The following is a 24,186-nucleotide window of genomic DNA, read 5'->3' as shown; positions in this document are numbered from 1 at the left end:
AATGTGTTATTATTACTGATGCATTCATGCTTGATTTGCAATTTACTTTTGTAGTTGGTCGAAGCGAGGCTGATTTGAGCTGTCTATTTGTTTTACAGTTTTTTTTCACCATGAGCATCAAACAGAGGATGTCTGCTTCATGCTGCATATAGATGAGCTTGTCATCGCTTTGACGGACGTAACGTTAGAGCAAGGCGACACAAAGCGTACGGTAGTAAGAGACAAAGACAGGGAAAATAAGCTTCTTCTCAATTTACTACAGCCGAACGCTCAGAAAAAGTTGCTGAAGTAGAAAGTACAATATTTCAGTGGAGTAGAAGTATAAAGTAGCATAATATGGAAGTACTAAGTATCACAAATTGATCAATCCTACTTAGTTACATTCCACCACTGACTACTTTCTCTTGTGTATTTCACCCACATGCTTTGTTTACAGATTGGAGCAGTTCCCATTCAGCGTCACACATCCAAGATGAAGTTAAACGTGAGAGTTCTCAGTTTCCTGCTGGCTGTGACGAGCATCGGACTGTTTTGGGGAGCCATCTCACCATACTTCACACTTCTGGCTAAAAGACCCTGTGCTTGTGGACGATGTTTATCTGAAGGTGATTCGTTATTTGATGAACCATTTTTGTCCGTAAACTACAATCTCTCAGAGGACAATTTCAACTGGTGGAAGGTAAGTCGTGACCTTGCAAAATAACAGCCTCTCAACCTGCAGTTCAAATCAGGATCAGAAAGTGAAATACAATCACTTTCAACAGTCGCCATTACTGTGGTGGCTGAACTTCAGTTCTCAGTCTGGTCTTAGTTAGACCACTTCTCTCAATGTGAGCAGTAGAAAGGTGTCTGACTCGTATCCATACGCCGACTTCTTTATCCAGTGGTAAACTATGTTACAGACTATCAACAGGACTCTTCCTGGGTTCCCTTCATCAGAGTCAAATCCCTTGTTTACATGTACTTAAATCAAATAAATTAATCTTATTTTGATTCCGATCAATCCTCCAGCAGATTCCACTGAGCAATTACAATACTCGTCGTGTTACCGTTTGATAAAACTTCAATTGTTTTCTAGGTTGCACATTCTACACATGTGCAGTGAGCAATTTTATAATATCCAATTAACTATCAACCAGTAAGATGCATCCAGTGGAGTGCAGATCTTTGCCAGCTGTGTCTGCAACAACCACTACTGTATCGGCCCTTTTCACAGCAGCCATTTTGACATATCGTAGCACGATAAACATAGGTTTTTTTGATCAAATTATTATTCTATTTAGTATGTCACGGCCATTCCACGAGGTGATCCAGGGCCCTAGCCACCAATGAGCTATAAAAACTCGAAAACATACAGCGATGTATGAAGGCCAGAACAAGGCGACTCACACCACAACAATCTACGGTAGATTGATAGACCGCATTACAGGTAAGAGGAAAAATATGCATTTCAGATGTTGGGGTGTACTGTCCCTTTTTAAATAACTACAAGTTATTAATACAAAAGTACGTTTTGGGGATGCACACACCTGTGTTATACCTTGTAGTCCCTACTGGCTTAGTAGCAGCAATGAGGAGTCAGCAGGCAGCCTTGTGGATCTCCAGTACTACTGACCACCGGGGGGTCATGGTGTCAGTGGTGGAAGAGCCCTTTGATGTGGAGGGCTCTGTGCCCATGCAGCTCACCAGAGGGGACAGAGGGGGGGATGATTTATACGTCATGAAAATAATGAATTAGAAAATACAACATTCATGCATTTTACAATATGAAAAATATCTTTTGGCTTTCAATCACTGTCAAGTTATTTTACCAAACATGTGCAGTTTCCCTACTTGAGAAGCATCGATCAGTCTACCCCGAAGGATTTTACTCAATTACTCAACAACTTTTCCTTTTCCTCCTTTTTATTTTGAGGTTCAGCATATTAGTTCATTCAGTCACGAAGCCATTTAAGCCTTTGAAGCATCTTAATCTTTTCAGGTGAAAAACTGGCTCCTCTCAGGACTTGTAGACTCATCAGTCCTGCAGAGTCTTATAGCGGATCCCGATACCATGCGATCTCTGTCAGTGCGGCGCTCGTCAGATTACGGACCTTGTTTACTGCGACACTGTGTCACCGCATGTCTAGTGTTCCAGGCAGAGTGGTTCCGCCCTGTCTCTTTTCAGAATACTCAGATTGTGTATGTTGATTATTTTACGAATTGCTTTACCTATTATTTTATTGACAATTATCTTAAAATATTTTTAAGTCGTTTATATTGCTTCTGTTCACATAAAAGAAAAATCCTGTTTGACTTGACAATCATTGTGGTGACAGCGACTGACAATTTTTTTATTTGGTACAATTCATGTGGTCTAACTGTAAGTAATGTTTGGTGTTCCTGACAGAGCCTACAGGGTCAAGGGCAAACCTTGACTGCCTACAGAGAAACAGTGGAAAGGCTTTTTAAGTTGGTCCCAGCCACTGCTCATGTTGAAGCATCCAGCCCTGACCGCTGCAGGACTTGTTCTGTGGTGGGGAATTCTGGTAATTTGATGAAATCACGCTACGGACCTCTAATAGATTTCCAGGACTTTGTCATAAGGTAAAAGAGTCTAGACAAACATGAACGTCAAAATTCACACCTTAATTTTCCTGACAACTACAGTGACATATGAAATATATTTGTACTATTTAGAATTAACAGAGGTCAAATCAAAGGCTATGAAGCAGACGTTGGGACCAAAACAACTCATCGTGTCATGTATCCAGAGAGTGCTGTGGATATAGACAACACCACTATTCCTGTGCTGTTTCCATTTAAGTTAACGGATTTTGACTGGTTTGCGAATGCCGTCAGCACGGGACCTTCTGGAAGGTGAGTCTTGTTTTTTATTTCCGTTCAGGTCGAGTTGCTACGGTCCGTCCTCTGAAACTGCCGTTCAATCCTGGTGAAGTCAGGTCCAAACATGGCAGCAGAATCATTATAATGAATGCTACTAACCTAGCATATTCCTCTGCATTCCCACCACCACTTTTGTGGTAATAAGAGTGAAGTGTCTGTGACAACTGACCGTCAGTTGCTAAAACAACTTGCGCCTCTTCACATTCATCCAAGAAAATTCTTGCAGCATCATTTCCATAAAATTCAAACACTGACCAGTGGTGGTGTTTCCTTCATGCAAGGCAAACAAGCAGTTCCATTGCGTGAAGGCCTGGTATATCATTTTACTGACAAAAAAAGTAATCATTTGGTGTTGAGTTTAACATTTCATGCTTTTTTTCAACATGTGCCAAGAAAATCTAAGTTCAACAAGGATTTGGTGAGTATTATTTTTGAATGTATTTGTCAATAAACTTTATTGGCTCCAAAGGTAATGGGTCATATAATATATTTAAATACTAAGTCTGATTTCATAACAGGTGATGATCCTGAACCCAGCGTTCATGAGGTACGTTCATGTAGTGTGGCTGCAGAAGAAGGGCTATTATCCATCCACTGGCTTCATGACTGTGGTTCTTGCCCTGCATATTTGTGACGAGGTAGGTTTATTTTTTAATTGAGTGAATGTCGCGACGCACCAATGATTGACAAGTTGATGCTCATGACGATGAATAAAAAAGCGCGAACATTTGGAAACAAACAGATTAAGGAAATTAGCAATTTTAGTACAGCAACTAAAATAGTCAGAATCTTCTCCACCAGGTTGTCGCCATGATGTCCAACAGCTCCTGTAAGATCCATTGTTCGGTCCACAAAGATGATGGATGCTTTATTATTAACGCTTTTACCACATTGTCTGTTCCTAAAATTGTTTGCCTTTGTTTGTCCAGGTCCATGTGTTTGGTTTTGGAGCAGACAGTGATGGAAACTGGAGTAATTACTGGGAACAACTCACGGACAAAAACGTAAAAACTGGACCACATCCTGGAGGTGAAGAGTATAAAATGATCGTGGAGCTATCGAAGCATCAAAGACTCAAGTTTTACACCTGGTGGTGATGTTTCTCTTAGCATTTAACGTATTCAAGCCTTGATAGTGAATCACTTACAAAGCAAAACAAGACTAAGAAGTCTTCAAGAAACATCTCTTGCCAGACTAACTCCCCTGCTGCACATGTTAAAGATTAAAAATGTGAGCGATAAATCATCCATGATCTAAAGGAGAGGGAACTAACACTACATGTAAAGTTACTGTAAAGATCCTTTCACATCTTTTCACTGTTATAATGTTTTACATGAAGCTGTCTGAAGCTGAAGGCCGTCTTTGATGAAACTATCATCAGACAGGCCCAGAAGATCATTTCAGACCCCACTCATATTCTCCACCCTGAATACCAGCTTCAGAGTCCCCCAGTGCAGCTCAACCGCTTTAAGAACTCTTTTGTCCCCTTGTCCATCAAAGCCCTAAATGGCAAGCTAGCAAGAGCTTAACCCTGGAACACCGATTTTTTTTATTATTTTAATATCTTAACTATACACTACTGGTGTGTTATACAATGGGCAGTGTGAAATGTATTTGTTGGCCGGTGGCAGTCTTTTGTAAGTACTGTAGGTACTGTGTGTCTGTGTATGTAATGTATGTATGCAATATGTTATTTGTATTGTATTGTTTTTTAACAGCAGACACTGTACACTGTATGTATGTTTCCAAGACAAATTTCCTTCGGGACAATCAAGTCTATCGTATCTATCTTTATCTTAAATGTATTTAACTGATGTAATAACTGAAGTTTTTTCATATTCTTTGGGTTTTGGAGCATTTTCCTGTATTTTACTTGTTGTAATATGTTACTTGTTGCTATACAGTTCACTGTTAAAGGGACAGTTCATCCCAAAATCAACAATACATATTTCTCCACTTACCTGTGTGCTATTTATCTACATTGTTTTCATGTGAGGTGAAATCGGCCATATTTCCATTAGTTCCTACACAAAACTGCTCACCACAAGTTCTGTGGATCATCTTGATTAACCGGATCATGATTTCTGAAAACAGACATTGCTGTTAAGTCGAGCAAAGTGCCATATAATGCCATCATATGCCAAAAGGGTACATCTAGAGCAGGGGTCTTCAACGTTTTTCAGGCCAAGGACCCCCAAACTGATAGAGCGATGGAGCAGGGACCCCTGATTGTATAAAATTGTGTTTTATATTAAATGGGCCTAGTGTATAAACATACCGATGATTTGTTTTATTGTGCATTCAGTACTAAGCTATTCAAATAATACACAGGTTCATATATTCATGTTTTCATTTTAAACAGGTACAGTGAGTAGGGAGGCCATGCCGCTGCCAATTATAAACATACCTTGTCAACTGATACCAATGCCAATCAACATTGTCTGTCAATTGCATGATAATCATGCACACAAGCTATTCAAATTGATGTTTTCATTTTAAACGTGGAAACGAAAAATGAGTGATGGCCTATTAGTACCACTGCCATGCATAAAGATACCTGTTATCTGTCATACAATACTGAACTATTAAAATTAAAAGGAAGTTATCCTTCCTCTCAATTATTAATATCGGAGCAATAGGAGGTACGGTTATGGGAGTTTTGATGATTTGTTTGAGAGGTGTTTCCCTGTTTTATCTCCATGAAATGGCTTCAGGCACACAGGTGTTTGCGATTGTTGGTAAACATCCAGTCTCACAGACACACATGCACTTCTCTCTCTCTCTCTCTTTCTCTCTCTCTCTCTCTCTCTCTCTCTCTCTCTCTCGCTCTCTCTCTCTGTGCCTGTCCCTGTCCCTGTCCCTCTCTGTGTGTCTCTCATACAGTCATTCAGGTCTTGGAGACTTTTAGAGGATCCCCCCACACACTCACCCACCCACCCCATTTTAAAATAAAAGCCGCACACACATGATTTGTTGCAGCTGTTACGTGTTGCAGCTCGGCCAATCAGATATGAGTATTCTGATACGTTTCCTGATTCGAGTGACATTTACACACACCGCGACACAAGAGGGAGAGACGAGGACAACAGTCATGTAAGCTGTAAAAGATAAAACAGTACAATCTCCAAATGAGAAAGTTTGTCAGAGATGTCAGAGTCTCTCACTCACTCACTCACTCACTAATTCTTTCTTCTCTTTCTCTCTCTCACTAATTCTTTCTTCTCTCTCTCACTAATTCTTTCCTCTCTCTCTCTCTCTCTCTCTCCCTGTCTGTGTCTCTCTCTCATACAGTCATTCAGGTCTTATGATGATTATGTCTCCTCTCCCCCTCCCTCCCCCACCTAGTCCCACCCTTTCAAAATAAAAGCCTCATGGATTAACTTTATTTAAACGTTTAGCTCAGAATTAGGCTTTTTTGTTGAAATAATGAATGCTCTTACTAATACTGCGACAACTACTACTACTGCTAATATTTCTAGTATTACTACTACTGCTACTACTGTTACTAATTCAACTTTTGCTGTTGCTACTATTACTACTACTGCTACTGCTATTACTGCTACCATAAATATTATTACTACCACTACTGCTACTATTATTACCTATACCACAACTGCTAATACTGCTATTCCTGCCACTACCAGTACTAATACTACTACAGCTATTAGTACGACTGCTACTAGTACTACTACTATTGCTACTTCAAAAACTGACTTTACCATTACTACTACTACTACTACTAATTATACTACTACTACTGTTATATAAAATACTACGACCACTACTACAGCTATTACTACGACAACTGATACTACTACTTCTACTACTTCTTCTAATTACTCATACTTCGACTACAACTTCTACTACTACTGCTACTACAAATATCACCACTGCTACAACTAGTACTTATTCAAATGCTACTAATACTTATACTGCTAATAATACTTCTACTACAACTACAACTTCTACTACTACTACAACAAATATCACTACCGCTGGAATTCTTTTAAGTTACAGAAACCGTTCGAATATCAAAATGTTCAGCTCTTTCAGGAGAGGGGTGATATAACTTCATATTTGTAATCTTTCAACTTTTTGAATTATTAAGCTTTTTGCAATTTTTTTAAAATTGGATATCTATTTTCAGCAATGTTTTTGAGATTCATTTCAGCTTTCAGCATTCCAACGCATTTTCAGCAGGAAATGCATTTTCTAGTTATTGCTTCTTATTAAATAATTATAACAGAATATGATAAACAAACAATAGTATGTTAAAATATGTCTGTTATTGAAGTCTTAAGTGTCTTTTTAAAGTGTACAACACAGTGTTTCACATTATGGCAGTAGTTACAGTATATATACCTGAATGTAACCAAACCACCGTAAGATCCTTCAATACTTTAAAATGAAACCCAAATTCGGTGCATCATCGCCTTCTGTACCTTTACTCATAGCAGTAGGTTCTTTGTTATTGCTTGCCTTTCTCTAATGTTGTCTGACCAAAGCTGACAACAAATTGTAGATTGTTCGCACAGTCTTGTTCATTACTCCCCAGTACACGGTCACCTGCAACTCATCAGAAATGTGATGTGATAAGTTGCAGGCCACATTAATGTTGGTTTGTTTCCATTGATGCATTAGCTCCTAACTGTCGTGTGAAACTCTGAATAGAAGGGCTGTGTGTGTTTCTTACTCACAGGTTTGCTCACATTCAAACGCTACAGTGTCTTTTAACAAAATAAATATGTTTCTTACAGTAAATTTACCTCATTTTTAAAATAAAATGTACTAAATGGTATTAAAATGAATATTAATCTAATTAAATCAACAACTGAAAAATAAGATTTGTCTTATTTTTTTAATTTGTATTGTTCAGTTAAAAGACATTTGAATTCAACTCAATGGAATGTTTTAAAACTGTTGTGGGGTTTCAATTTAAATGTATGTAATGTGTAAAGGTTCATCTTTGCCTTAAGATCGTTCACTTTCCACTCTCCATACGCACACCTCAGATTATATGCTACTTTCCATGGAGGTTCTTTTTCATCATTCCCAGCAGGTTTTCCACCATGAGAGAGAGCTTTTCTGTAAATGTATGCAAGTGCTTATGTGTGGGTGTTTGTGGGATGAATGCAATTGGAGGAATGTCGTAGGGGACTAGGTTAGCTTAAGTATTAAGGTTAACTTAGTGTAGATATGAGAGTTCAGCTTAAGGTTAGATATCAAAGGATGAATAAAAGTAAAGTCAAATAAAGGATGTGTGAGTACTAGTGCTAGTGAGTGCAGAATATGTGGGTGTATGCTTGTTTTATCTGTTTTATCAGGTAAATCTCAGATTAATTGTAAAAAGGTCTTGGTTATATACACCACAGCTGCATGAAAAAAACATTTTCCAAGAAATATTCAGAGATATTTCCTTCTGACCCTTAAAATACAATAAATGACTTGGTCTATATAATGAGGCCCACTTAATGTGGGTGGTGTGGTGCAAAGCAAGATACAATGCCCTGCCTTGAAACACGGTGGCTAGAAGCACTGTGCTTGTAAACGTACATGTAGTCTGTGGAAACATTTGGTTACTGAGGATCCAGGCCAGTCAAAACAGGTTCTGTGAGCCAAAATATGGACTGTTTATATCCTTATTACAAAAATTACACATCTTGAGACTGATTGACGGGCTTCTTGTGTCTTAATTATTATACGGTGGACTTCATGCAGCCAGAGAAGAGGGGTGGTACACCTTGCTTATTAAGCAAGGCCTAAACTGGTCACTCACTGTGCTGGACTTTGACATTCTGGAATATGTGTGTCTTAGACATACTGTGTAGTAGAGCATGCCAGCATGGCACTCCAGGTAATGTCTGCCCAGTGTCAAATTTTTCACTCATGTTTAGAGTTTAGAGTACTAGAGCAGGACGGTGAGAGTTTGCTGTGAAAAATGGCCGCTGTGGATGGACACAAAAGCATTTGGTTGGAACAATTTAAACACTCCTAAATACAAATGTGTGAATCAACAGTAAAAGAGCAACTTAACTGTAGTCAATTCCACATTGTGCCACAACATGAAATCTCTTGTCTCTTCAGTTTGCGATAGTTTGGAGGATAGGGATGATTCCTAGAACTACCCTATCTTACCATCTTGAACATGATGTTCAGAATGTCGAACTCATCAAACCGGTTTCAGTTCCACAAACAATTGCTCTGCACTCAACAACTATCAATGTACCAAGCTACAAAACAAAAAGTGGTGTTCTTAAGTCAAAGGGACATTTCTTGAGCGTGCTGTGGTGCTTGACATTGTTCTTGAAGCTGTATATTAATCCCTGTCGTCTGTTACATAATATCAATGTTATCAATATGGGAGAAATAAGGGGATTAGCAGGGACAGTAGTTCGACGTATTGATAACGGATGGATGTTTGTTGACAGGGGACTGTTTGGAATAAACAACACGTTCAAATCCCAACACACCACATACTGACGCTTTGTCAGGACCCTTAGCGTCACCATGGCAGTGACTATAGAAAGCCCGGCTGCTTCTCATGCTGACGCTGGGGGGCGCCTACTGCGTCGGTAGCAATGAAAAAGGAATGAAATACAAGAAAGGAATATGGCCCAGTGACGTTTAAGACCAATCCCTGAATTGTATCTATGAGGAAATGCAAAGTGTGGCAAAAGAGAGCAATGTGACAATTACAGAGACGAAGAGGTTTACAATTATGAAAACACTGCTGGTTTTTAAAAAAGCGTTGCAAATGTTTGATGAGATAGGAAATGTATTTTAACATGTATATTGGGCTGTAAGAGTACACACGATATTACCCATATTTGCTCTGCGCTCTTCTTGTGCCCCTATTTTACTTATACGCTCAATTAACAGTCCGCTGTTTTGCATCGCATTCTTTTTGCGGACTGATCATCAAGACTTCGCATGCAGCTATTATTTATCTGGCATGTTTACCTGAGAGAGGATTTCACACTGGTGGATCTCACCTGGATCGCCATCAATAATTCAGTGAGATCACAGGTTGTAATGAACAATTATGGTGAGTAATGTCAACCAAACTCCCACTGGCTGCAGAGGGCCAACATGCTGCTGACACGAGCAGTAGTCATTGATCCCCACAGGACCAGAAGAGAGCTGAACCAGAGCCCTTCTCTCTCTGTCTGCGGTCTGCCTCTGGCGCCAGCACCCTGCACTCCCGCCTTCCTCCCTCTGTCACTGATGCAGAGGATGACCAGGAGCAAAGCACTTCTTTTATTAAGATATAAAGCCAGTGTCAACCGCTGACTCTAATTTATTGTTTGCTTTTTAAGCTATAATGGCAGACCTTGTGGCTGTATGGATTTTTAACAGCATGTTGTAATGGCAATCGCCAACAGTCTCGCAGATTTACGACCTGCTCCTACTGACCAATGAACATAATCTGCATCTCAGATCTACTGACCTGTTGCTTGATGTGCAAGCAACAGGACAAAGCAGGGCACTTTTACTTTTATTACAGTGTTTACGCCAGCATGGATATCATCACAATTTGTCGTCACAGAGCTTTGCTCACAAAACTAGCCGAACAACATATTTCAATTGAATGTCCTGCTGCCTGGCATGTGTCCTGTTTTACACTAAAGTAACTACTGATCTTTAGGTTGTGTCATTTACGAGTACAAGCGAAGACGGTACGTGTAACTTAACTTATGTAAAATCTCCAAGGGCATCAAGATACCAACCTGCGCCAGATACACATGCTGACTGTTCCCAGGTCACGCCTAGAGACGAGAAGGGACCGAGTGTTTGCTGCTCAGGCTACTCGGCCTGCTAAATCCATATTTTCTTTTAAATCACTTTAAAGACTTATCTTCATCAAAAGGTTATTTTATAACTTCATTTCATTTTTAGGTTTAATTTTATTCTTAACTGTTGAGTTATAAAGTACTTTATTCTTGCCGTTGAGAGTAAAGTGCAGCGTCATCTTCCATTGTTTTTAAGTTTATTCCTCTTTTTCCTTATGTTTGCCTGGTTATTCAAACATTATTGTGTATTTTATTGTTGTGCTTCATTATTCATTCATATTTTTTGATGCGTACATGCATCAAATTTCACAGTTTAAAAGTTTAGTTTTTATCACTTAGTAAAAAAACTCAATAAAATAATGAATTACAGCTAAATTAAATGATGCATTATAAAACTAATATTAAAATTATTTTAAATAATATTTTACTATTTCATTTATTAATTTGTCTGCTTGTCATAATCTATGTCACAGTTATTTTACTGGCTTTAATATTCACAGCTTCCATTTGTGATTGCTGTGGCCTAAATACTGTCGATACTGGTCGGATTGCTCAGCTGCTTCATCGGCCGATCAGAACTCCTGATTATTAAACATGATCTATTAAACATGTTTGGGTTTAAGATTATAAAAACAAAGATAATAGTTATTAAAGGAATACTGCGATTAAACATCTGGGTGTATAAGCTTTGCTAGATGAGAAGATGAATCGGTCACTCATATTTTAGAGTAACAATCTTCTTATTTTCCAAAATGTCAAACTTTACCTTGGTGATCAACTGAGCATTGCATCACTGAAGGTGTAAAATATAATACATTTTGATGAACCATGCAAATGATGTGGATGCAAAATGTGCTATTATAAGTAATCACAATGTTAAGAGAAGCAGGAGACATTGTGTTTTGAGATGCAGATTATGCAAAAGTCGCTGTCACTACTGTTAAGGAATCTAAAAATGTTCATCCCTTGTACAAACGTGAGCTTGAGGCTGGAAGCATCTGTATGCATTCAGTGTGGTTTTCAGAATTAAATACTTAAGATGGTCCCAAAAATAGCCTAACATTGGTCTTGATGGAGGGATGCCGGTTCCTTAGTATTCCCTGTATACAGCCCCCAAAAGAGACTCATTAGATCATTAAATCTCAGCATGTGGTTCTTCTCAGGGCATAATGAGTGTGATTTACCCACGACATGATAGTTGCGGAAGACTGAACAACTCGGCCTCTAAACCGCTCTCCTCTCACCTCAACACATGATCTCATATATCTGCTGGCCGGAGCTCTTGGGCTTTGACTCTCACAGGATGCATACACAAGGAGGAAATGTTCTCTGGTCAGATCTAATTTCCGGGATTCCTTATCCTCAGATTCTTGACAAATACACGTTATGCATATTATTATAGTACACATTTCCTACAAGATGAAGTAGAGCCATCATTGTTGTTCGGGGTTGTGTTCTGCATTTGCAACCACTCTGTCCTTCTCACAGCTTCTCTAATGTACACTTTCTTGTGCAAAAGATTTTTTTAAGTTTCCAAACAAACAAACATATGATGTACAGAAAAGTGACTACAATCCAAACTGTGGGGAAGGTGTGGTGTAAAAACTAAAATTATTATTATAAATAATAAAGATTTAATCTGGATACCGATGACAGTCCTTAAACATGTAGGATCATGAACATAAAACTGATTGTGCATTCAGATAAAAAGTTGAGCCCTTTTTGAATAGAATAGCTTGACCCCTTTCGTATTGCATGTTCACACTCGCACCGCTGGCTCCTGTTCTACTTTTGTTTGACAGGATGAAGACATTAAACGTCTCTCTTCCCGAAAAAGCAATAATCGGCACCTCGGCAGATCCAAACAAACATCTTGAGGAGCCACTCAATTGAAAAATCAACATCTTCATTTCAACAAATGGCCTACTATTTGTGCTGCTGAATATGAGCATACTGATGTCGGCAAGATTTACACCCTCTTCATTTCTCCCCTGGCAATGAGTGGGAGAGTGACTGCATGGACCTTTCCGAGCATGGGAGTGTTGGCACTGAACAGATGGATTGCGTTGTGAATTGAAATGTAAGCTTGTAAAGACCAGATGGCTGCCACAGATCAGGCCTTCCCTATATGCTGTTATAGTCTTGACAGAGAAATACCAGAAGTATTTTGAATACCTGCTGATTGGAGAATATCGCCTTCGAGGTTTCCATGGAGAGGAGGGGAACATTCAGGGTGCAGTATATGTAGGGAGTTAGTGTGTAATAAGCAGGCTTTCTAAAGACTAATGACTGCTTGAGGATTCACATCTTACCATCATGAAGTGAGCAAACCAGACACTGTATATTTGTTGTTTTTTCCACGGAAGTATGCTTTCGCAAACAAATATAACAATATATTTTAAAACTAAAAGATGATAAAATGTTTTCTATGGTGCCCTTCCAGTAGATAAAATGTGATAAAATATCCTCTAGGGTTCCCTTTCTGTAGAAAAAACATAATAAAATGTACTCTAGGGTGCCCTTCTAGTAGATAAAACATAATAAAATGTACTCTAGGGTTCCCTTACAGTAGGAAAACATAATAAAATGTACTCTAGGGTTCCCTTACAGTAGGAAAACATAATAAAATGTACTCTAGGGTTTCCTTCCAGGAGATAAAACATAATAAAATGTACTCTAGGGTTTCCTTCCAGGAGATAAAACATAATAAAATGTACTCTAGGGTTTCCTTCCAGGAGATAAAACATAATAAAATGTACTCTAGGGTTTCCTTCCAGGAGATAAAACATAATAAAATGTACTCTAGGGTTCCCTTCCAGTAGATAAAACATAATAAAATGTATTCTAGGGTTCCCTTCCAGTAGATAAAACATAATAAAATGTATTCTAGGGTTCCCTTCCAGTAGATACAACACAATAAAATATGATGCATAGCACTCTAGGGTGGCCTTAAAATGGAGAAAACATGATGCAGTGCCATACAGGCTACCGTACATGCTAGAAGACTTTCTACACGCTGGAGACTATTTATATTTCCAGTGCCCCTGTCCATCAGACAGCCTGAGTCCGTTACAGTAAGAATAACTATGTTAATCTGATAAAACAGATCAGACATTACGCATTTGGACTGATTGGTAAATTACATCATATGTAAGGAAAATCACAACTAAAAATGGTTAGTTATTCTTGCAAAGGCATTGTTATTTAATCACTGCATGCACCGTACAATAATCTTGCCATCACAAGTCTGTCTGTGATGGTGAGAAAGATGTCACAGCTGAGTCCTCTATCAACAACTCTTCTAATGCCAGTTGCCGTGCTTGACTAGGACCAGGTCCAGGTCCAATGGAATCTTCTCACGCAAAGACACATGAGCATCTATCAAGCTGTCAGCTCCACAGCGCTGACCTTCATCGACAGCAAAGATTGGGCCTCTTGGTCATCAAGTTTGAAAAGGCGCCAGTGTTTTGCTTTTGCCCGCTTTTCCCTTTTGTGAATGCACTCGCAATTCCACAACTTCCTGCCAGATGAGTGACAAAGTGTCCTTGACAAAATATATATATATATTTAAACCTAGATGGGGCAAACGGGAAGGAGACCTTGTGTATGTGTTGGCAAAGAAAAGCATGCTACAACACAAGTTGATTAAACGTCTATTAGATTCTCTCTCTGGACCGTTTGTCTTAGTGACATTTATTGGCTACAAATAAGTACAGATGCCCACAGCTTTCTATACTGTAGACATAAAAACTCATGTTTAATGATATGACGAAGTCTGTGAAATGTTCAGTGTGTCTGTTCCAATATATTTACTAACCCAAATATGATGCTATATCTAAAGTGCAAACAAAATGTCATTATGTTAGCTTAGTTTGGCAAAAACACCGGAAACAGCTGGCCTTGCTCTATCCTGAAGGAACAAATCCACCTACCGGCACCTCTAAATTCACAGATTAACACGTTAAATCTTGTTTGTTTAATCCGTACAAAAACTGAAGCTTTGAAGAAACAAACATGTTGTGAGATTTAGATGTAATGGTGGTTGGATTTTGTTAGCTATGGACAGAGCCATGATGGCTGTTTCTCAGCTGTAGCTTCATACTGAATGGACAGATTGGTGTCCGTCGATCGCCTCATCTAACTCTAAGCAGTAAAGCATTTGACAAAATGTATTAGAAAAGCCATAAAGGACTTCATTGGACAGATGCTAGATACATACTTGAAGCCGTCAACCATGTATTCAGTTAGCCTTACAACTTCGGGATTTTAAAACTGATGTGATGAAGTAATGTCCTGGCAGAATTTGTAAACCTCGGCGTTCAGAGTTATATATTTGCATGTTGATCTGATCAGATTTATATGGAGCAATGTAAAGAAGTTGCAAACATTGACCTATTACCTTTCGAATTTACAGTATATGATGAACTTGTTGGCAAACAGCTGCTTTTTTACACATTCAGCAGATACAGAGCAACATTAGCATTCATTTAGAGTTGTGTTTCTGACCTGAGAGAATATAAGTCTAATATTCACCATCTTTATTGTTTTTTCTGGTCTTCAGAAGGAAATATACACAGTTTTGGGGTTTGACAGCTGAACTATGAGCTGAAACTCGCTATAAAGCTCAATAAAGTGAGCTGCAGATTCAATGATGATTCTCCCCTTCACATTGTTTTTATTTTGTCAATTAATAAATGTATTAACATAAAAATATTGACAATAACTTCTTTAAAAGGAGAAAAGTTATATGCATCAATAAAAAATGATTGCAACATTATGGGCAAAAATCATCATGAGAGCTATGTAGAAAGATATGAAAATGATTCTCTTGTTATTCTTCTCATTAAATCAAAGTAAAAAGCAAGGTGGGAATAAACGCAGAGCAATCACAGCTGCAGTTGTACAGCTGATCACACCAAAGAAGGAACTGCTCGGTGACAAGAGAGCTCAGCACCGCAGCAGAGCGCTGGATATCTCGAGTGGATCGCATGGAAGGCATTTCCCTGATTGTTCTTCGTCAATGCACCGGCTTCAGTGTAAGCGAGATAGCGATCTATTATTTTCTTTCACTGCTTTAAGTCAAATGGAGGGCATTTATTTCCTGGTGTAGTTGGGGGTGTCTCATCTATTGTGGTCTGCAAAGTTGACCACAAACTGTATTACAAATAATCCTTTAGAGGCCTTAAGTGTTGCCATAATAAAGCGGAGATAAGGGAGCTATAATCAGAATAAAAAACTATTATACCAAAAAAGTCCAAAATGTTAATGTTTACTGAAAAGCCGGTGCTCAAATGAATGACAAAACATTGAGGTGAGCCTTGGAAGTGTGTGTTCGACATAATCCAGCATCATTTGACAATCAGAACAGAAGCCAGCAGTGGAAAAGTCTGTCACATTGTTGACACAGTCAAGTGACAGATACAGTTCATGGGTTAACATGCTTAGTGCAGCTGCTTCATTCAACACAGCATCAGTGACATTATAAAATAATGAGCTGATGGTCGTCACATACTTTTGAACTTACAAGTAAACAATGTACGTGTCATGAAGATCATTTTTGCCGTTTTGACAAACATTACACACATATAACAAGCTCTAATGCTGGATTAGTTATTTTCCTGTGATTAAGTGTGTGTGTGTGTGTGTGTGTGTGTGTGTGTGTGTGTGTGTGTGTGTGTGTGTCTATGTGTGTGTGATTGTTCGCATTTGTGTGTGTGGCCCTATTAGGGTACTGAGCCCTGTATGGCTTCAGCACACAGACACACTTTTCAACTCCTCCCCTCTGCCTTCAGCCAGGGAGTGATTAGAGCCAATACAATCTTGGGCAACCTGCACCGGGAGAGTGAGAGAGATAGAGATAGAGATAGAGAGAGAGAGAGAGAGAGACAGCAAAAGAAAGAGTGGGCAGCCACTCTGGTGCACTCTGGTGGTTCTTGCAACGGTGTCACTGCTGCTTGACAAGTCCGACAGTTGCATTGTGGCTCATGTAGGATTCAGCAGAAACATTACAAACTACTCTAATCCCAGTGGACGCGGACGGATTTTCTTCTCAAAAACTTTTTGCCACTTTATGTTAACGTTTCCTGGATTCAAGAAAGAGTTGCAACACCGTGAACTAATACAACTTTGTGGACGGTTTGGATACATCTTTTTTTTGAAAGACATGCTGCTGTTGCCTAAACCAGAAGAACTTCCACAAACAATCATGTCTTGATCATCCCGTATGGAACCATGGAAAGCCACTACTGCCTTTTGAACACAGCCAAACAAGACTTCCAAGCTCTGAAATGTAAGCAATAACTGCAAAGTAAAGAATACCTATTATTTCGTGAGCAGATTTATGATGCTTGTAAGAAGCACGGAATCTTCCGTTTTCTTAACTTTGACGTAAAAAAAGAAACCTTCAGCTGATCATAATGGTTGGAAACTTCAGCACTTTAGCACCCGATGTGATCAACAGAACAGACCCCTATCACAGGGCTGCGGGACCCTGGAGCCTCATCATACTGGTCATCATCATACTGACTATAGTGGTGGGAAACCTGCTGGTCATCATCGCTGTAGCTCACACTTCACAGCTACAAACAACGACAAACATTTTCATCATGTCCCTGGCGTGCGCGGACCTCATCATGGGGGTCCTCGTGGTGCCTCTGGGGGCCACTATTGTGGTGACTGGTAACTGGCACCTCGGTGACACATTCTGTGAGTTCTGGACTTCTGTGGACGTCCTGTGTGTGACGGCGAGCATCGAGACGCTCTGCGTCATAGCAGTGGATCGGTATATAGCCATTACGCGGCCGCTCCGATACAAGGTTCTGCTCAATAAGTGCCGTGCGAGGGCAATAGTCTGCTTAGTGTGGGTTGTGTCCGCTTTAATTTCCTTTGTGCCAATTATGAAAGGGTATTGGCGTGATAATGACAATAAAGCAGCGAAGGAGTGCTACGCTAACCCTAGATGCTGTGACTTTGTGACCAACTGGGAGTTTGCTATTGCATCTTCGATCGTGTCTTTTTACATTCCACTGCTCATAATGATATTTGTGTATGCAAAAGTCTTTCTAATAGCCACACGGCAGGTCCAGCTCATAGATAAGAATCGCATGCGTTTTCAGAACGAGTGTTCAATAGCGCAGGTGCAAGTTGGCCCCTACAGTAATAATATCCTGTCAACGACGTGTGCCGGCTCCAGCAGCTGCAGCAAGAGAAAGAACGTCAAGCGGAGGCCGTCACGGCTCATTCTCGTCAAAGAGCACAAGGCCCTGAAGACTTTGGGGATCATCATGGGGACCTTCACTGTGTGTTGGCTGCCGTTCTTCGTCGCCAACATCATCAATGCATTTGAAAGAGACATTCCCCCAGAGTGGATCTTCCGACTGTTAAACTGGCTGGGTTACGTCAACTCCGGCCTCAATCCTATCATCTACTGCAGGAGTCCAGAGTTTCGTACTGCGTTCAAGAACCTGCTGGGCTGTCCGTGGTGGTCCACCCTGTGGCTCAATACTTTCTATAAAGAGCTGCGGACTCGCTGCTCCTGCTTTCTATGGCAGACTGAGTCGGGCACTGCAGCCGGGTCTTTCCAGAAGCCTTCAACCGGTGGGACTGAGGTCAGTGAGAGTCATGGAAGCAGAAAAAGCGAGGAGGCTTTCCTTGATCATCTGCAGTCCAACGGCAGCACACAAATCAGTGACTTATCAGAGCCAGAAACCAAATTGTAAGTTTCCTTTTCTTCCCATTTTTTAAAAAAGTATGATGAATGTTTTAAAGACATCCACCACCTCAAGTTTAAACAGTGAAACTACATTAAAGACAATGATGTAAATTATTTTGACAGCTATGTACACTTGGACATCACGCATAACCACAATGGCAACATCAAGATCAATAACAGTGTTTTAACTTTTTCCAATATTTTAATTAATAAGATAATTCAATAAAGATGTTAAATATTAACAACAGTCAAAGGACTGTAGATAACATTTTCGAAATTTTGAGCTTGATAGAAAACTTTAGTTTTTCTGCTCACAGTGCATTTCCTGAATATAGAAATCCAGATTTGGACATATTATAAAACATCAGTGTGCTGTTGCCCAGTAATAAAATAGTTTGGAACACAACAGTGCAGAACAATAAATCATTTATGGAGGATTGGCTGCAGTCGGGGTGTTGCAATATTACAACCAAACTACAAATGAAACTTAATATTTGGATTTTCATGCATGACTCAAGCATTTGAGGACTGTACCTGTATCAGTTACTGTACGGTGTTACCTGTAATCAATCAACCCAGACGATGTTAATATAGTAAAAATATTGCTGGTACTGTGTTTAAGGTTGTAGAATGCTTTTTTTAGCACACTCCTTAATAATAGTTAACAATATCAATAATTCATTTCTATTTCATAGAAACCCAAATATTGTAAATGTATTTTTTTTGTAAATTTCATGATGCGGTATTTAAAAACAGCGTCCCTTCATGACAGAGATGACTGTGGCTCTTTAAAACCACTGGGCGATGTTACATTTCCAAATATTAGTGTGGCTTTCTACCTCTTAAAGGGCCTCAGTGTGCCCTGCCCAACACCGCCTGCAGCAGATAAATCTTTATCACTTACACACAAGACTTCCCCCATAACTGGAGAGGCTGTTAACAAGACTGATAGCCAATGAGAAAACCTCGTTAACTTGGGTTGAATGGGGTTGGTGGAATATAAGATGACAGCAAGCCTGTCACAGAAATCAGGAAGATATGTATTAATTAATAATTAGGAGTTGAGCTATAACTCTAGAAATGGAATAGAAAGGTTTTTATTTACTAAGAAATTAATCTTTAAAGTAAATGCTAGTTATATATAATGTAAGAATTGTGCCATTTACATAAAATATACTGTGTATTTGCTATTATTGAATCTTGTGCTCTGAATTTGATTTGAAAAATGTAATAATTTATTATAAAAAGTAATTATCACGTCTCGAACATGTGTCACAATTGAAGGTCTTGAGTGCCGTTTTGTTGTGACAAATATAATATTCACTATGAGTTTAAAGTGGTTGAAATTAAGATTAGTGAGCAGTGTAATTTAAAAACATTAAATTAAAATTCACAAATCATAATTTAATTTACATATATATATACATATATACATATATATACATATATATATATATATATATATATATATATATATATATATATATATATATATATATATACATATATACATATATATATATACATATATACATATATATATATATATATATATATATATATATATATATATATATATATATATATATATATATATATATATATATATATATATACACATATATACACACACATACAGATCATTTTTCTCTTGTCTTTACACGACATCCTCTCAGTGGAATACTACAGACACAATCAATGCAGCTGTAAAACGGAAGTCATTTACGAGCATGTAAAAGCCTTCCTTAAAAGGAGCCTGGTGTGATCTGTGGTAAATCACCCCAAGGGGAAGGAAGGCTCAGCAGACTCACCCTGCGTGCGCTATGAGCAGGATTACCAACGTAAGTGAGACCAGCCGTTTGAGAATGACTCTGCCGGGGCTGTGGCTTGGAGACAGGTTTAGTCATGGAATATGACACACGGTTCCAGGTAGAGTCTGCACTGCTGGTTTGTTGAGTGCCAATAACACCATGCTAGGCCTCCGTCATCCCTGTCAATCTTCTATGTACGTAGCCACACAAAAGAGCACTTGTGCTTATTTCCTTTTAACCCTGGGACAACATGCAGCAGCCGGTTTATTATCACCAGTTACTTTGTTTTCATAGGACTACATGCAGGCATATTACTGCTGCCCTTATCAACATCCACAGCAGCCGTCACCTTCTGTCACGTAAGCACCATGTGATATATGACAAGTGCAATTTTTCACAGTGGTCAGTGCAGTAGCAAAGAAATATGTTTCTGTAAACCACAGGTATGTTGAATGACCACGTTTTTGCATTCGGTAAGTGCAAGTGACGTAGTGCATCAAGCAACCAGTTTTGAAAGTTACGTGGTATAATGGGGAAAATGACGTGTACATGGAAGTCCACTTAGGCGGGTGGATGAGTCAAACAAACTCAGGACTTTCCCACAGGAGACCACTGTTCGTTTCACGTGTTAGATCAGAAGTCAACGTTGACTTTACGCTTGTTACATAAGAGAGTCCACTAAGGGCAGTTGTTATATGCTAGATACGCTTGATACGGGACTTTTGTTATTATTTCAACACGACCTTAACTTTACAAGTAAATCCAGTGTTTCCCGGCCCCCGTTTGTTCACTCTGGACCAGTGGCGCTGTGAGTTCGCTGTTGCTGCTACCAAGAGCATTTGTGCTGCCATACCTGGGGTTCAAACTTAATCAGAATCAGAACTCTTTATTGCTAAGGAAGTTTGCACCTACAAGGAATTTTTCGTGGCGGGTGGTGCGTAACATTTAACAACAAACAACAACATTAAACCATCACAATCAGCACAGTGCAAGAAATACAAACAAATTTACAATAAAATATAATATATAGAATAAAGTGCACAACAAAACAGATAACAGGACTGTAAAACAAGTGAAGTGTAAGTGAAAAGTTAAAAGTGATGAGTGTGTTGAAATAAAGAAACAGGGATGTGTAGGGGAGAGACCAGAAGGAAATGTCCTGGGGATGACAGTCAGTGGGGGACCCGGGCTTTGTTAATGAGCCCGACTGCGGACAGGAAGAAACTGTGTGGCGTGAGGTCTTTTCCAGGTAGCATGGGGGATTTGTTTATTATGTTGGCCTTAGAGACCCTGACGGCTACGCTTCCTTATTTAGTTGGTTTGTTCCTGTTCATTTATACTGTTAATAAATGTATCTAATTGCCGCTGCCTTATCCTCTTGGTTTTTGTTAAACTTGTGCCAAGGTTTTCCATCACCTTTTATGCGACTTCCAGTGTACCCCTAGGCACACTATATAGGCCGTAACAATGTGACACCGTGCATTTCTGCGAGGCTTTAATGAAAAGTATTTATGACATGTATTTTTGGTACAAAAACAACATTCAACGTATGGTTTTGAAGAAACGTATGACGACATTTTTTTTCAGGCGACTGGGTTGAACTGGAAGCAAATGTCCTAAATTGTGCAGAGTCCACATGACATTGTTTACAGCATCAGTGAATTTAGCCGTCTCTCCCTCTGTTTTTCATATTGCTCTGAAGTGAGACATTCATGTATTTGAAAGGCATATGAGTAAGTGTGTTATGAGTGGAAGGAGTTTGTAAGCACAGTTTATCCATGAATGAGAACACTAAAATGAAGCTAACAGAGAGCGGAACATTACATTTCATAGAGCAGCAGCCTATAGGTGGTGACTAAACTGCAGAGTGAATGTTGAGAAGAGATGAAGAGTCTAATAGACCGGTTCACAGCAAAGACAGGACTAATACTCCTGCAGAATTACAGTACGGGAGACAGACATGAGATCATGGCACAATATCATAATTATTTCTCATACTCTACAGGAAACAAGCCGTGTGCTCCAGCTGTGTCCTAATAGTTAATAAAATTTCAAAAATCATGTTTACTAAATGATTTCTAGTTGCACCCCCCTTTCATATATTTAAAGACAGAAAGTACACATGTCACAGATGATGGATGGATTTTCCTTAACTTTGATGAACTTAACTCCTTTAACCTTTAACTACTAAATATGTGCCAGCTATGTCGGTGGTTTGTGATTTCAAATAATCCAACAATAATCCATGTGTGAATGTGAGAGATCCAAGTTGAACACATTATGTTGAATCATTCAACAGAATGTGGAACAAAATATTATTCCTGGAGTCTTTTTCCATTAAATCTTCCAAATGCATCAACGTAAAATCACTGAAATAGACCAAAGACTGCAGGGATTCTTCTGCAGTAAAAATGGTTTCCTGCAGATTTGTTTTCAGTATGCATGCACATGAAGCTTACAGTTCTAGGTAGTTTATGTCTTCCTGTGAAGACATGTAGTTGAGGTGATAGCATCAGAATTCCAATCTTGTTGGGGGGAAAAAAGGTTTCAAAGCATAAAAAGAAGAGGGCAAACTTACAGTAACTCTCTGTAATTGACAAGAAAAACTAAATAAAAGGTAAGTAACCTGTAAGACAACAAATCATTGTTGTTGTCTTGGAACTTTCTTATCTGATAGAAACTGGAATGTCAAACAGGGTGTGAGCAGTGCAGGCAACAAGTCATAATACACCGAAATAGCTCATTTGTTCGCAGGATCACATCTCACAGTGCTGCACACCATGTCAAAGATATAATGAGAACGCTGGCTGACCTTGTTATCAGGTGCAGCACACCTCACAACATTTTTACAAGTAATAGGTACATGTTATCACATGTGAGATTCACTCGTGTCTTTTCTCCATCTATTTTCAGTTTCACATCGCAGGAAAAGGACGGGTGAACTGTGCAATGTCAAGCGACTGCAGCAAACTATGATTCCCAGGAGCTACTGGGATTCCTGCAAAGGCAGAGACCAAAGAACAGCGAGGACAAGCTTACGTACAACCACCGTCCCTAATAAACGTATAGCTGAGAGAAGCTGACCCCAAAGAGACGAATGTATTGACTGTAGAGAAAACTGCTGATTTGGTCTGGACAGGAACAGTGTGACTGCTTCTGAGGAGAGGAGATGGACCAGTCCAGCTCAGCAACTCACAGATATTAAGTGACACCAAAGTATCCTGGATGAAACAATGCTGCAAGTTTTAAATGCATTCCAGTTAACCTTTGGCCACAATGTATGTGGCCTGTGGTTTCAAAAATGACAGAGTAAACTAGTTTTGTACAGTATATTATCTGGTAAGTTATTTATGATACACGGAATCTTTAGGAAAATACAAAAGTCGTCTAACTTTATACAAGGTCATGATTTTGGCAAGCCGGTCCTCACTGTCAGTGTGATATGAGCTAAACCAAAGGGCTGTGCATTTAAATATTCTATTCTGGTGTCTGTTTTCAGTCTTTCTGTTTTCTTTCACAGCTGTGGAAAATGTTTATTTTCGTTTGGTGGTTTGTTAAAAATCTTATATCAGGACAACGCAAACATAACTCCTGTCGACAGTTAACCATCAGTATTCTGTGTGCAAGGTACAGTATTACAAACGGCAGCTTCCCATAATAAAAACACTTCTGCCACCAGCTGTTTCCAGTCTACTCCGATGGTAAAGGCTCAATAACACACTCTCACATGTCATTGTGGAGGAAACATCGCCTCAACGGCATCCATTATTTTGTTGTGCGTTATTATTACTCACTTAACCTCATCATCTGTTGCATTGAGAAATAAAATATTATAAAACAGTTTGACATGTTCTCTCTCTGTGTGCAAACTCAGCACTATGAAAGTAAAAGAAGTCCGTATTGATGTAAATCACATAAAACACTGAGTCCACAATGTTGGAATGTAAACACCACTGAGTTTCGAGCATTGAAATATTTTACTGGTTAT

General features: G+C 39.1%; 2 protein-coding genes across 2 annotated transcripts; both read left to right on the top strand.

Moving 5' to 3' along the window:
- Window positions 1-472: 472 nt before the first annotated feature.
- Window positions 473-5,163, top strand: LOC306779025 (CMP-N-acetylneuraminate-beta-galactosamide-alpha-2,3-sialyltransferase 1-like; the record flags this gene model as incomplete). The annotated part of the gene is made up of 6 exons (XM_079270765.1): window positions 473-679; window positions 2,390-2,586; window positions 2,680-2,859; window positions 3,280-3,304; window positions 3,405-3,524; window positions 3,816-5,163. The coding sequence occupies 6 exons, from the start codon at window positions 473-475 to the stop codon at window positions 3,981-3,983; spliced, it is 897 nt and encodes a 298-aa protein (XP_079126891.1). The 3' UTR covers window positions 3,984-5,163.
- Window positions 5,164-17,071: 11,908 nt separating this feature from the next.
- On the top strand, window positions 17,072-23,943 carry adrb3a (adrenoceptor beta 3a). The gene is made up of 2 exons (XM_079269505.1): window positions 17,072-18,390; window positions 23,112-23,943. Exons 1-2 carry the CDS (start codon window positions 17,093-17,095, stop codon window positions 23,137-23,139), a joined length of 1,326 nt encoding a protein of 441 aa, XP_079125631.1. The 5' UTR covers window positions 17,072-17,092; the 3' UTR covers window positions 23,140-23,943.
- The last annotated feature ends 243 nt before the right edge of the window (window positions 23,944-24,186 follow it).

This window comes from Melanostigma gelatinosum (assembly GCF_949748355.1).
Source record: "Melanostigma gelatinosum genome assembly, chromosome: 6".
Taxonomy (NCBI): domain Eukaryota; kingdom Metazoa; phylum Chordata; class Actinopteri; order Perciformes; family Zoarcidae; genus Melanostigma; species Melanostigma gelatinosum.
Note: the sequence above shows the minus strand (reverse complement) of the source record. Positions and strands in the feature narration are given on the sequence as shown.

What these genes read in the sequence shown, in the direction of transcription:
- adrb3a (XM_079269505.1), top strand. Translation starts at nt 17,093, where the DNA reads ATGGTTGGAAACTTCAGCACTTTAGCACCCGATGTGATCAACAGAACA. An exon ending in TCAGAGCCAGAAACCAAATT is followed by an intron (nt 18,391 to 23,111) that starts GTAAGTTTCCTT and finishes ATCTATTTTCAG; the next exon opens with TTTCACATCGCAGGAAAAGG.